Source organism: Peromyscus maniculatus, chromosome 16, assembly GCF_049852395.1.
Source record: "Peromyscus maniculatus bairdii isolate BWxNUB_F1_BW_parent chromosome 16, HU_Pman_BW_mat_3.1, whole genome shotgun sequence".
NCBI classification, from domain to species: Eukaryota; Metazoa; Chordata; class Mammalia; order Rodentia; family Cricetidae; genus Peromyscus; species Peromyscus maniculatus.
In genome coordinates, this window is record NC_134867.1 from 50,177,615 (window position 1) to 50,191,517 (window position 13,903).

The 13,903-nt window shown below is 44.7% G+C and overlaps 1 protein-coding gene across 9 annotated transcripts in view; it reads left to right on the forward strand.

Moving 5' to 3' along the window:
- Positions 1–12,752, forward strand: part of Sash1 (SAM and SH3 domain containing 1) — a 246,786-nt gene extending 234,034 nt beyond the window's left edge. For all 9 annotated transcript variants that reach the window (XM_076552784.1, XM_042262305.2, XM_042262306.2 and 6 more), the window contains 4 exons: positions 1,227–1,340; positions 4,856–5,967; positions 7,114–7,245; positions 9,264–12,752. In XM_076552784.1, the coding sequence (XP_076408899.1) occupies positions 1,227–1,340; positions 4,856–5,967; positions 7,114–7,245; positions 9,264–9,527 (1,622 nt within the window). In that variant the 3' untranslated portion in view covers positions 9,528–12,752. The remainder of the gene's footprint in view (positions 1–1,226; positions 1,341–4,855; positions 5,968–7,113; positions 7,246–9,263) is intronic.
- Positions 12,753–13,903: the final 1,151 nt, after the last annotated feature.

Sequence of the window (13,903 nt, forward strand, 5' to 3'; positions counted from 1 at the left end):
GCACATGCCTGGCATGGTAGCCCTCAGCCTCCTCACACATTTATCTTGATGGCCTGAGAAAAGGCGTCATAGTTCTGGTTTATTGATTTCTTTCTTTCTTATTTTCTTTGTGTATGTAGTTGTTGTGGGCAGGTGAGAGGCAAAGAGAAAGAAAAATAAATTAAAGCCATTTGTCTTTGAGACTAGCTATTTATGTAGAAAATGTTCTCTTGGTTTCCGTTTTGTGTGACCAAGTACTTTCTCCACATAATTATCTGAAGGTGCTCTGTGTGAAACCTCAGTGGCCTGGCTCCCCTGGGCTCCTTCTATAGAAAACACTGAGTGGTACTGCCTGGGAATTGAAAACTCACATGGTTTCCCATGTGCATTACTCCAGGGAGACTTCCTAAAACAACATAGTTAACTTGTCACCTGATTTCCCCGCCCCCCCCCTACCCTTACTGAGGTCCGATTGATAAATAATGATGCTTCTTTTGGATGGGTTGTTCAAGCTGGGACTGTTCCATTTGCCAGTCAGAGGGTCTCTGGAACACTTTCCTCACTCTGGATGCAGGGAATAGAAATGCTTGCCCAAGGCAGAGCGAGAAGGGTCAAAAGAACAGAAACCTTCAACACTCTGGAAGACAAAGATCTGTTCTTCTTCATGCAGGGGTCTCTTCTTCTCTCACCAGCCTTCCTCTGGCTGAGACGATACAACAGGTAGCATATTGTCACCACAGGCCAACAATATTCTCCAATGCTAATAAAGCAATATTTCATTTGACACTTTTATATCAGCTCCCAAATTTGAAGAGCCCATAACATAAATGACTTGAAGTTCAAATCTTCCAGGTGCCTGAAAAAGCGCTTGACCCTGTCTTCTTAATGGAAGCCTTATTCACTCATACTCCTTCTCACTGATAGCTCGGTCATTCAGCAGTACCCTCCTCCTTGCCAATACCACACTGTGTATCCCCACCTCCACCCCCCCCCCACACACACACACACATAGCTTCCGTCTGCCTCTGTTTGGGTAGCTTGAGAGGCATCAGCATATTTCAACCCTGGCCTCTCTCGACAACTTTATTTTCACATGGTGGAGACATTACTTGAAAGAGAAGTGTTCCAATGTGATTAGCTCGTTTTTATTGTAGTTAAGCTTAAACACGGGTGTCAGTAGCAAAGGGTAAAAATATCTGGCTGAATTGGGGGCTCCTTGTGACACCACGCTGTGTGTTCATCTCCAGGTAACAGTGACCAGTCTGGGTCCCAGGAGAAGCTGCTGGTGGATAGCCAAGGCCTGAGTGGATGTTCCCCGCGAGACTCGGGTTGCTACGAAAGCAGCGAGAACTTGGAAAATGGTAATGTTTGCTCCAAACCACCAGAACACGCTCCGACAGTTCCCAGTTTCAAATGTGGAACAATACTGTCTCCCAAGACTCAATTCTTGTACGCCAGTGAAGCCACTGGTCATCTTTCCATTTCTGGCCTCGCCCCGCCCCCTACTGCTCTCAACATCTGGCAGCTGCGTGAAGTTTATAAATTCTGTCTAAAATCCCCACAGCCATAAAGCTTAAATTGTGCATCTCCTGTGCCCTTTCCTTCACATAGTAACCACCAGCATCTCATTGCCGGGAATGATTAGGCCCATAAGGAAAACAATTTACCGGGTAGACTATCCATCAAGGATACCCTGGTAGCCATGTCTTATAGGTTGTAGCTGCAAAGCCCGATTCCAGAGGCAATTACCCCTAGAGAGGGTGACTAGAAGGCCACATGTCTCATTTGTGGCTTCTCTCTCTTAACAGCTGGGAAGGAGTCAATATGAAACTCCTAAAGCCTCCTCCATACAGAACCAAGGTCTCGAGCAGAATAAGGCAGACAGGGTAAATGGCACAGTAGGTGACCCTGTGTCTTCCTGTTGTGTCCCCAAATTCCCATTATAAGACTAGAAAGAGTAGTGAAGGGGTCATGTGGCCGCCATGACCTAAATCTCTGTTGGACATTTGAAGACTATATTGGCAACATACCCATGTTCCACGGCATATAACTATTGGGATTCTCATCCAGTAGTAACAAGTTTAGGCTATTTCTTAACATTTATAGAAGCAAGCCATCTTCAACTGTAGGTTGCAGTTTGTTAGTGGGTTGTGAAATCACTTTAGTGACCCAGGGATAACAGTTTTCTAGGACGCAGTAGAAATCAACATATTCCACAGGGTAAGGCTTCGAATCATTAGTAGCATTACTATAATCTTTGCTTCACGTGTGCCTGTTGGTTGGTAGACATAAAATGTGTTTCTTAATGTAAATCATGCTTAAAAACAAATAGTGTGAGAGAGTTATTTTGGGGCACCCAAACCAGGTCTAAGATAAGGCAAATAAATGCCTGGGTTCAAAGTCTCATGAAGAGCTTACTCCCAGTTACCAGCCATACTCTGAGTAACCCCACCTCTGCATCGGCACCCTGGGCATCTTACCTACCTCACACTGATGTCGATTCCGATGAGCATCATGGGAACTTAGAAATTCACCCATAAGCTCTGCTACCCAGAATGTTCAATCAATTTAGGAAGATAAGCAGGTCTTCTGATGCTTAATATTTAGATGATAGCCTTGGTCAAAATGCAATGCACAGCCATCCAGGAGCCCAGCACTGTGCCATTTTTTAGCCAACAGCAAATCCTTGGGTAGGTCTGGAAGGCTTCTTTCTTTTCTGTTCGTAGCTTTTCTATAGCTAAAGCAGTCTGGTAAATTAACCCCAGCAGTACTGGATTGATAAATCAGGAAAGAAAGATAACCCTGCCATAGGGGTCAATGGCCAGAATAATTTAGGTATGCCTGTTGAAGAACTGGATTAAATAGACTGGTGAGCCTTGCTTGGATTTCAGGGGAACTCAGGGCTCTTTCTATAGGAAGCAGAGCTGAACCTGACATTGATACATACGGTTTATATTGGGACGTAATGAGAAGAAAACATATTTCCAAAACTTGCACTCAATGAATTTTTAGAGTTTTCTATTTCAACTGACTTTTAAGCTTTCATATGATGTGCTCTCCGAAGTATTTCCCTTTTCCATTTAGCTGTGGTAATTCCTGTTATTGAGAAATGGGATGGTAGTGGGTACGTTCAGTAGTCACAGTAAGCCATTATCTCCATGAATCAACAGAAGACCAACTTATCAAGAAGGGGCTTGTGTGCTGCTGTTGACCAGCATAGAAATTCAGGTGGGACAGGGTGTGCAGTATGAGCCTCTTCGTAGAGGACACATGCCATTTGGCCAGGCCTCGGCTTGGCAGGATGTAAAATATTTCATATGCTGATTTGGGCCTTATCAAAAAGGATGGCCTCATTAATAAAAAGTCCAATGGAGGAGAGCACTGTTCTCATTTGCCCGCCTTGGGGCTTGCAGTTATGCTGGGCATGAAACACTTCATATTATCACTTCGAGGTTTGAGTAAGCTTAGAAAGCTGTGAAATCATGGACGGAAACCCTTTTTCTTCCTGCTGACGAAAGCTAAGCCACTTGTAATGTAAGAGCCCCGGGCCTGCCTTTCTATTCCGTTTCTTTCATTTATACTGCCTCATATAGAGATTTTTTTTTTCTTATCAAAGAATGCCTTCCGTTTGCCCTAAAGCAGCTATTTCCCCTTATAGAGTGGGCACCATCCAACCCATTTTCTTACCCTCCTTATCAAATTGGTCCACAGCCTGATTTCCCCCCTGCTGCTCTTTGTGTATTACATTGAAAGGGTGATGTTGCTTAAAGGGGACCTTCAGAATTCTAAATCAAAATACTGAATTCAGGATGTTTACTAATAGGTTAGCGGGGAAAACCCTCTTCGTTATATTAACAACTTACTAGCTTTTCTGTGATTAGATATAGCCGTTTCTTTGTACCTTCCAAGCCCGCCAAAGATTTGTGGTGTTCTCATCTTTTTCTAGAGTAACATAGTCACGTGGCTCAGATGTCCTGTTACCTGGGGAATTCTCAGGTTTATCAGGACCAGCTACCAGGGACACAGCGGTTATTATCAAAGAGGAGTCAAAACACCACTGATATGTGTGTGCATGCATAAGTGTGAGCTTGCCTGTGCTACACACATGCCTACGTAGTCAGTGAGCATGAGCTTGCCTGTGCCTACACACGTGCCTACATGGTCACAGCATGTTCCCAGTAAAGCTTGTCACACAGTAGCTGTCACAGTAAATATTAGTCAAGAGTGATCAAATTAATAGGTTATGTCTGGCTGAGAGTTCAGCCTGCAAGCTGGTGGGTCGTTGTGATCAGGACAGTTGAAGCTAGAAGCATCCGAGTAAGTATGTATGCGGATGCTCCCTTGGCAAAGCGCTCCTTTCAGCTTGCTTGATACTGGTCTGTATCCAAGTTGCCTTGTTGTTTCTGGGTAAATATATTCAAGCAGAGCAGCTTCAAGGAAAGAATGATTTGAGTGTTTTGTCTGGAGCACCCTTTCGTGGGTACCGTTCATAGAACCTAGTCTAAGACACCAGTACAGCCATGATTTCAGAAAGTCAAGCCACCACACAGATCTTATGGTTTGGTTTCTGAGTGAGATGTGCATAGCCAATCAGCCTTCTATACCAAATGCAGCTTGGAATAGACATTAACCCTAGGCTTCTTCTACTAGACACAGCGTTTCTTTTCCACATAACAAATTAGTTGCCGTCTATATAAGTACTTTAATGAGACTAGAGTTCTTTATAAAAATAAAAACGAGTCCCCAATCACCCTACATTTTTCAGTGTGCTAAGTGACAGTCTTGTTGACACAGGAATTATGTCTCCTAGCCCAGGTTTGTGGATCAATTTCACTGACTTTATAACGTGGCTGTAAAATCTCTCTTTCTCTCACAGGCAAAACTCAAAAACTCAGCGTTCTGGCTACCAAGTCATCCACAGACTCCAACTTAAAGTCTTTCAACAGGAGTCAGCCAGGCAATTACCCAACATTGCCTTTAACAAAATCAGTGGAGGTGCGCAAGCCGGGAGAGGAGAGCAGGCTGGGACGAGGTCTAGCCCCGGACACTACCAAGCGCTGTGATGTGCCCTGTGTGACTGGTGTGAATAAAAACCGAAGGAGCCTCCCGGTCTCCATCTGTCGCAGCTGTGAAACCTTGGAGGGCCCTCAGCCAGTAGAGAGTTGGCCCCGATCCCATTCCCTGGATGACCTTCAGGGAGATGCTGGTGCTGGCAAGGATGTGCCCAGCGAGGTGCAGGAAGTCTGTCCTCAGAATGTACCAGAAGTGCCACAGAAGACATCTGCCTGCACCTCTGGGGCTCTACCCCGAGGCCGAGGTCCTACTGCGGAAGACGTGATGCTTCTGACCCAAAGCAAGAGATTTACTGAGCCCCCGAAAATGATAGCTAAGAAACTGGATGGCTCCGCAGTGGCCCCTAACCTTGGCATATCACCCCCTCAGTGTGTACCCAGAAATCTCGAGGCTCAGCCTCCAGTTAAACCCGGCTTAACAAGGACGTCTCTTGAGGGTCACAGAAAAGGACATGACCACCACCCCCTGGGCACCAAAGAAGGGACAGATGGGGAGCAGAGCGCCCCGGAGACCAGGCCGCAGCCCAGACATCCGTCGCAGCCTCCACCTGTGCCTGCCAAGAAGAGTCGAGAGCGCCTGGCCAATGGCCTGCACCTGGTCCCCAGCCTAGAGGCGCCCACCCTGCCGCTGAAGAAGGCCAGCCCGGCCAGCCCCGCCAGCCCCTGTGACTGCCCCTCTCTCCGGGAGCCCAGGCCTCCCTCGGGGGCTGAACCTGGCAGCCCATCCTGTACAAGACCTCCACCCTGGCTGGCGGAGCTGCCCGAGAGCACCAGCCTGCAAGAGCACGGTGTGAAGCTGGGCCCAGTGCTGAGCAGGAAGGTTTCCTGCGTCCGGGGCGTGGACCTGGAGATGCTCATTGAGAACAAGCTGCAGGCCGAGGGCATTGATCTCACCGAGGAGCCCTACTCAGATAAGGTATCCAAGGCCTGGCCCTCAGAGCCTCTTGTTTTTCTCAGATGAGAGCCAGGTAAGGGGAAGGCCGCAGCCACAGGTGCTGTGCAGACAGCATGGCACGGTCTACTTATGGCCTCTGTGAGCTGGAAGCATACCCCCTTACCCCTGGATTAAATACAAATGCAGCTTCCTGGTTTTCTTTTGCCCTTGCTTTCCAGGGAGCACCATTAGTACAAGAGCTGGTCCCTAATGGGATGGTGTAACGGGCAAGGGAGACCTGCAGCTTGGGTGCATAGCCCACGGCAGTTCGTGTGTTCCTTTCTGTGTCGTTCAACTGGGGTTTCAAATAACCTGTATTATCTGCTCACAGAGAGACGGCTGTAAGCAAATGCCGTTCGTGGGCACATACATAGAAAACTGTGGCGCGGACAGTCCTGTGCCCTGTTGTGGTGGACTACGGCAGTTATATGATTATCTGTACACAACAGGGCGGGAGGCATGATAGGAAAACCCCTGATGTTTCTGTCTGTAATGAAATATCGTTCTCATCTGAACGGAGACAGGAATAAGGGTACCGACACCAAAGCGACTTTGAAGGCAAATCTGTGATATTAGAAGTGGCTATACTTTCCTTCGGGAAATGCATCTTCTGTTATAATGTGTTCCCGAGAGCCCTTGTTATTAAATTCTTATGATCATGAGTACCTCCTAAGAGCACCCCCCCCCCCCCCCCGCCCTTTGATACTTCATGACTGTACCTTTGAAGGGAAATAAGGAGAGTTGTATGGTAATTGTGGCCTGGTGTTCTCAGATGAAGGGCAAATAGTATCTGTAGAGTAATGGTTTGGCTTTCCACAGATTAGGAGACCATGTTCAACTACACTAAGGAATTGAATTTTGTAAAATGAGTTTAAGGCATTGGCCTGAAAAATACAGGCTTGTGTTGCCTTAATTATGTTCTGAAATATTTAGAGCTTATCGGTGTCTGGAAGATGAAGATGTAAGCATGCTCCTTTTCAAGGACCCGTCCCAACAATAAATAGGATGTGTTCCTTTTGGACTAACTCGTGGTGTTATTTTCTGATAGCTAAGCCTTAACGTCTGCTGGTTCTTAGGTGGGGGAAATGTCTGTACCGCCATTCACGCCACACTTCTTTCCCCTGGCAGCATGGCCGTTGTGGGATCCCTGAAGCTCTGGTGCAGAGATATGCTGAGGACTTAGATCAGCCCGAGAGGGATGTTGCCACCAATATGGACCAGATCCGGGTGAAGCTGCTTCGGAAGCAGCATCGGATGGCGGTGAGCAACCCACATTTTGGGGGAGGAAGCCATAGCTTTGTACATTTAGTTCCAAGACCATGACTGACAAGTGTTAACAGCACAAGGGCTTTTTAGAGCCCTAGGAAGAGGCACCTGGGGAGGAAATAATACTGATTTTGTTTTTCGGGATTTTATGCATGCTGGAAAAGGACTCTACCACTGAACTACACTACCAGCCTGTTATTTTTATTTCTTATCTATCTATTTATCTATATATCTATCAATCAATCAATCAACCATTTATCTGGGCATGGTCTCACTGTATAGTTCAGGTTAGCCTTCAATTTGTGATTCTGCTGCCTCAGCCTCTTGCACGCTAGGATTGCAGGCATCATGGTCGGATGCTCAGGCTAAGACAATTTTAGTTAAATAAGAGGAATAAGTTCAGATCTGTGTGCATCCCACGAAAACTGCAGTTGGCATCAGCGTGTTACCTGCTTGGAAGGTGTTGGGCATCTTTATTCTTAGTAGATGAGAGAAAGCTGTATGGTGTAGGGAGGAATTTATGCCTGTTAAGTTTGACTTAGATATCATATGGTATCTGCCTTTCTCAAAACACCATGCTGTATGTCCTAAGTATATAAAACTTCTACTTCTCAGTTTTAAACTAGTCGTTTCTGTGCACGTGTGAACTAGTAAATGTGCAGCTCTAAACCTCATTGTTTTTACTTATGAGATCATGAATCTGTTTTAGTAAAGTATTTTTCTTATCAAGATCTCAAGGTGGTTTTTTTTTTTTTTTTTTTTTTTTTTAGTGACTATTCTGTGGCTTAGCCAATTACATATCAATAAATGTTTAGGGTCCTTTTTTCCCCTAGCTTTTTATTTTAAATGGTGTAGTGAAAAGCACATTGTTTTTAAAAACACACTATCTATGGGCTTTCCAATGATAGCTGAGGATTTTTATTCTTTCATGAGAGTTTGCGTCATCAAGATGATATAAAAATCAGGGCTGGAGAGATGGCCAGCGAGCAAAAAAACCACAAGTCTGGGGACCCAGGTCTTATCTCCAAAACCCGTGGGAAAAGAATCTGGGTGTCATGGCCCACACTTGTAATCCTGTGTGTGGCTGGGGAGGCAAAGACAAGTGGATCTCTAGAGCTCACTGGATCTCTGGAGCTCACCCAGCCTAGCTGAGTCAGCCAATTCCAAATGAAAGCTACAAGCTCTGTTTGAGATGAACAAGCTCCTAAGTAAGGACCTGGAAGGCTGACCTCTGCCCTCTGGCTTCCGTGCATATGATGTGCACTTTCTTGAATATGAGTACATGCACAATTATACAAAATTATGTGGTCTTTCACACCCTGCACATCCTCTGAAAGAAGCCTTTTATGTACCTAACAATCAGGTTTTAACGTCCATTTCTCTGCCCTAGTCAACTCTTGATACTATTATATTTTAAATTGTTGATTGACCGTGTACATTTAAATATTTAATTTTCGTGTTGTTAATACAGGGTCAAAATATGGTAGAAAACACACTTTATAAAAACCCTTTCCCACTGAGCATCCTTTTCAACAGCTTTGTCTCTGCAGTTCACTTTAGTCAAAGTATTTCATGGAGACAAAAATAACAGGATATATGTAAATGTCTCCAGCTTGGAGCCTTATACACATAATTGGGGTTTGATCTAATCCCAGATTCCTTCTGGAATCTTTTAGAATAATTCCTTAAAAACCTTTTTTTGGCCGGGCGGTGGTGGCGCATGCCTTTAATCCCAGCACTCAGGAGGCAGAGCCAGGCGGATCTCTGTGAGTTCGAGGCTAGCCTGGGCTACCAAGTGAGTTCCAGGAAAGGCGCAAAGCTACACAGAGAAACCCTGTCTCGAAAAACAAAAACAAAAACAAAAAAATCTTTTTTCATTTTTGTGAAGGGTTCTTAACGTTTGACATCTCTTCCCGTAGCATAGGTCAGCCCTGTCCCCTTTAGTCATACAAAAGTCACCCTCTCACGGTACCTGTGCATTCTTCGTGACATGGCTTTTCTTATTTACCCAGATCCCAAGTGGTGGGCTCACGGAAATCTGCAGAAAGCCCCTGTCTCCGGGATGTGTCGCATCCGTGTCGGATTGGCTCATTTCCATTGGCCTGCCCATGTACACCAGCACCCTTTCTGACGCAGGGTTCAGCATGCTGAGCCAAGTGCCTTCCCTGTCCCACACTTGCCTTCAGGAGGCCGGCATCACCGAGGAGCGACACATAAGGAAGCTCATATCCGCAGCCAGACTCTTCAAACTGCCACCAAGCCCTGAGGCCATGTAGCCAGGCCTGCCACGGCCCTCCCTGGACAAGAGCCAGCCTTCCACTGTGCTTATGAAGCTGATACAATCCCTCCATATCTGCTGGGGTTGACCTGACCCAGAAGGAAAGTCCCTATGAGGGGCTCACACATCGCAGGATTAGGACCAGAACCAAGGAAAAAGGACCCCTTATTTTAAGGAAATCAGTGTGGTTCTTTTTGATCCCCAAAGGCAAGACAAGCACTTAGTTTTCTTTTCAGACACAGAAAAGCCAAGATGCCAAGTTCTTGCAAACCCTGGGCATCCAGTCTGTCTTTGTGCTGGCAGAGGGCTAGGAGGAGCGGACGAGGCAGCCCGCTCCTGTCTGATCGTGCTCTCGTCCACCTGTTGGTCAACCCCGCTGGATGCTGAAGCCCGATGGGCTGAGCTAGGCCAAAGCAACAGACTCTGGAGTTACTGGACACTATGGACCATCCTCATTTGTTCAAAATCCGAGAACAGCTGAGTACACCCAGAACAGTCCTACTCTCCTGTAGATAAACAAGGGACATTTTAATTGCTTCCTAGCAATTACTTTTATTTGCCTTAATATAAACTTTTAATCAGTTATCTATCTAGTGTCCGCAACCCTTAACCCTAGGTTCCAAATCTTCAGCTTAGACTGCCGTCTAACGTGTTTGGGGTGTTTGCAGCAAAAATAGTCTTTTTTTTTTTTAAACAGTCTCATTCTAACGTGGTTTATTTTATAGAGGTGACTACCAGGCCCACATTTCATGTTGACTTTTAGCTCTTAAACTAACTCTAATTTCAGTAGACATCCATCTGGATTCACCGAGGGGTATGTGTACTCACTGCCCTTCTTTCTACTCACTTTAGTCAGTGGCCGTCATGGTGGCCACGATGTTGCAGCATGTATGTGGAATCCTGACCACATCCATTCCAAAGTGCAGCCGTCAGCTAATGGATCACCTTCTCAGAAAGTCATTGTAATGTTGCATATTTCAGAAAGATTTGTTTTTGCTAAAAAAGGGAAGTAGTTTACATGCAGTTTTTGTTTGTTTGTTTCACTTTTTTTTTTCTTTTTGGCCAGTTCTAGAATTGTTTTTTATCTTTCATTTGTTACTTATTTTAATTCAAACAGAGGTTCGTTATGGAGCCAGACAAACCACATTAGCTGTGTGTTAAATATTGCATACTTTCAATGGTTTTTCCAGCTGTGATTTCAGCACATTCTATCCTCTTCTTGTCTAGTGTCTGGTTTTTCTAGCAGTCAACAAATTTAGACAGGTACACAGGCCCCATTGCTTACCAAGTGTTTTTTCTTCACATTCTCATAAGCACTATGTCTCAAGTTACCATAGAAGCATTTTGAACTTGAGGCCCGGATCAAAAATCCTCTGATATTTCATTGGGTTATTAATACACAATTTCCCACAGGAGAGAAGGGCAAGTGATGTTATTAATAACAAAGCCATCCTGACCATGCGCTTTATGTGGCTGAATCCATGTCTCTGAGTAAAAAGAACATTCTCAGGTGATGTTTTTTTTTTATTTTACTTTTTTCATTTTTTGGCATGCATTTAGAATAACAAGGTTATGTTTCTTCCATCCCACCATCTTCTTTAAGATGCCGCGTGAAAAAGTTGAGGCAATTTAGAAGAAAAAGGTAAAACCGGCTGGGCGGTGGTGGCACACGCCTTTAATCCCAGCACTTGGGAGGCAGAGTCAGGCGGATCTCTGTGAGTTCGAGGCCAGCCTGGTCTACAGAGCTTGATCCAGGACAGGCACCAAAACTACACAGAGAAACCCTGTCTCGCAAAACCAAAAAAAAAAAGGTAAACCCCCAGATTCCTATTGGACTCTTAAAAAAAGAGCTCATGCTTGGCCTCCTGGGTTATGGCATAGCCCAACTAATGGGTGGGGATGAAGGGTTCTCAGCCAGCTACAGCATCCTGGTAAGTTCCCATGCTGTTGTGGGGCTGGTATTAGAAAATAGGCTTCTCCCCATGCTTTGAAATAACCCTGGCCTGACATTGTAACAGAATCTGCTCATGATTTTGGCTGAGCAAAGAGACTACAAAAAGTCACCTTAGAGGTAACAAGGGAGAGAGAGAAACCTCATGTGAATTCCGTGTTTTAGTTCATTCTCAATGTAGGGTTTTCTTTTCAGTCAAACTAGCACCAGAGGTCTTGAGAATGCCAAACAATAGTTTTATCACTCTGGAAATCATTGCCTTTGCATGGAGAGTTAAATTCAGGGACCATGAGTTTAGTGTGAATGTCTGAAGGGGCTGAGGTTGTCTTTTTCTTTCTTTCTTTCTTTTTTCTTCCTAATATATCTTTAGTGTTTGTTTGGTTTTTGTTTGCTTTTAACAATTCATTTGGTCTGAATAAAGCCTGAGTGAATGTTGGTGTGTGACGCCGAGGTGGCTTTGGGGCTGCCTGTGGCTGTTGGTGGACAGATGGCAGGCTTTAGCAAGGTCCAGTTTTGATCAGTTGCATTTGGTACAGAATTTTGAGTGGCGTTGAAAATGGTTGTCTTTGGAAAGCACAAAAGAAACCTGGAAAGGCGTTTCAGCTCAGGTAGTGACCCGGAGTGTGTGTGATTTGTGCGTCACAGCTGTCTGCAGAGAAAGCAGCTGCCCAAACTCCTATTTACATTCCCAGATAACGAGAGCAAATAGCTTTTCATGGCCTTGCATATTTGGGGGCCCTTTTCTCTGTCCTAACCCCAGGTGTGGATGAAATTTGGAAATGATTCCTCTGTGAGAAACGTATCCCCAACACAGCCTAGTGTGTTTCACAACTGCCGTGGAACAGAGATAGATTCCCAAGTCACTGCTGTGTGCGGACTGAGTGAGGTTCTAACTGTCTTGCGTCCAAGTTATCTTGATTTTTAAATTGATATAGAAAAGAGAAACAAACTGTCAAGCAAGTTCTATGACAACTAACAGCATTGCACTTTCTGTATATGAAATCAATATTTAAATAACTTATTTTTCTCCATTACTGTTCTTAAACATTGTAAGTAGCTGTAATATACCAATACCAATACGTTCTTGCAATTGCTTCAGCCCAAGAAAGCTGTGTATTGTTTTAAAAATTGTAAAAAAAAAAAAAAAATTATTGTGATGATCCATTTAGAAAAAGGAAGGTGGGCAGGAGGGTTTTCCTGTGTATCAAAACTTGTCTATAATTATGTCATCTATGTACCTAGGGGAAAAAGTAAATAAATTTCTTCAGTCGAGTCTGTTTCTTTTATTGTTCCTATGGTGCTTCAAAGACAGAAGAGAAATGAAAGGGAATTTTAAAGTGTGGTTAAGGAGTGCAGTGTTTTGTGAAAATATTAATTGTACAGGGGTCCCTTTTTTTTTGACTCAAAAAGATTTTGTGTTTGCCCGATGTCTGTGTGTCAGTTCATGTATATGTGGGCATGCATGTACCATGACACATGTATCGAGGTCAGAGGGCAGTCTTGGGTGTCAGCCCTTGACTTCCATTTTGTTTGAGACAGAGTCTCTTGTTTGTAAACTGCTGTGTCCACCACCAGACCAACTGGCCCATGAGCTTCCAGAGTCTCGTGTCTCGGTCTCTGATCTCACTATGGGAGCATCAGGGTTACAGGCGTGAGCTACTGTATCCAGTTTTGCTTGGGTTCTGGGTATCCAAGTTCAGGTCCCCACACTAACAGGGTAAGCATTTACCTCACAAGTCATCTCTCAGCCCGACTCATTTCTCACAGCCAAAGCACACTATCTGATCTGCCAAGTTATTGTACTATTTTTCTTTTTGAACACACAACTGAGAGGCATAATGACAGCATCTTTCAAAAGAAAGATGTTTGGAGGCCATCTCTCCTCTAAGCTTATCATTTTCAGATAAAGAATCTGGGGCCATAGAGGTGGTTGACTTGACCAATAATTCACAGTGAAATGTAATAACCAAACTTACGTGGCTCTACTGAAAGAGAGGGAAAGATAGTCTAGGAATTAGCCAACTTGACAAAAATGTGTTTCCAACATTGGTGAATCAGAGTTGGTATAAAGATCATGGTTTGGCTTTTTTTTTTTTTTTTGTGTGTGTGTGTGTGTGTGTGTGTGTGTGTGTGTGTGTGTGTGTGTCAGGGCTTGAACCCAGGCCCTGCATATGCCAGAGAAGTGCTCTGCCCCTGAGCTACAGCCCCCCCTCCCCCTGCCCCAAAGAGGAGGGTTCCAACAATAACATTTCTTGAGTGTATAATATATGCTCTTGAAACAAAACAAAATACTCTCTTGTGCTCCACTTCCTTCCTCCTCCCCACAGGCAGTGATTACACCAGTGCTGGCCTAGCTTTTCAGACATAGTCGTGTGTAGTTACAAACATAATTCCATGTCTATTGCACCCAGATGATAGTATAT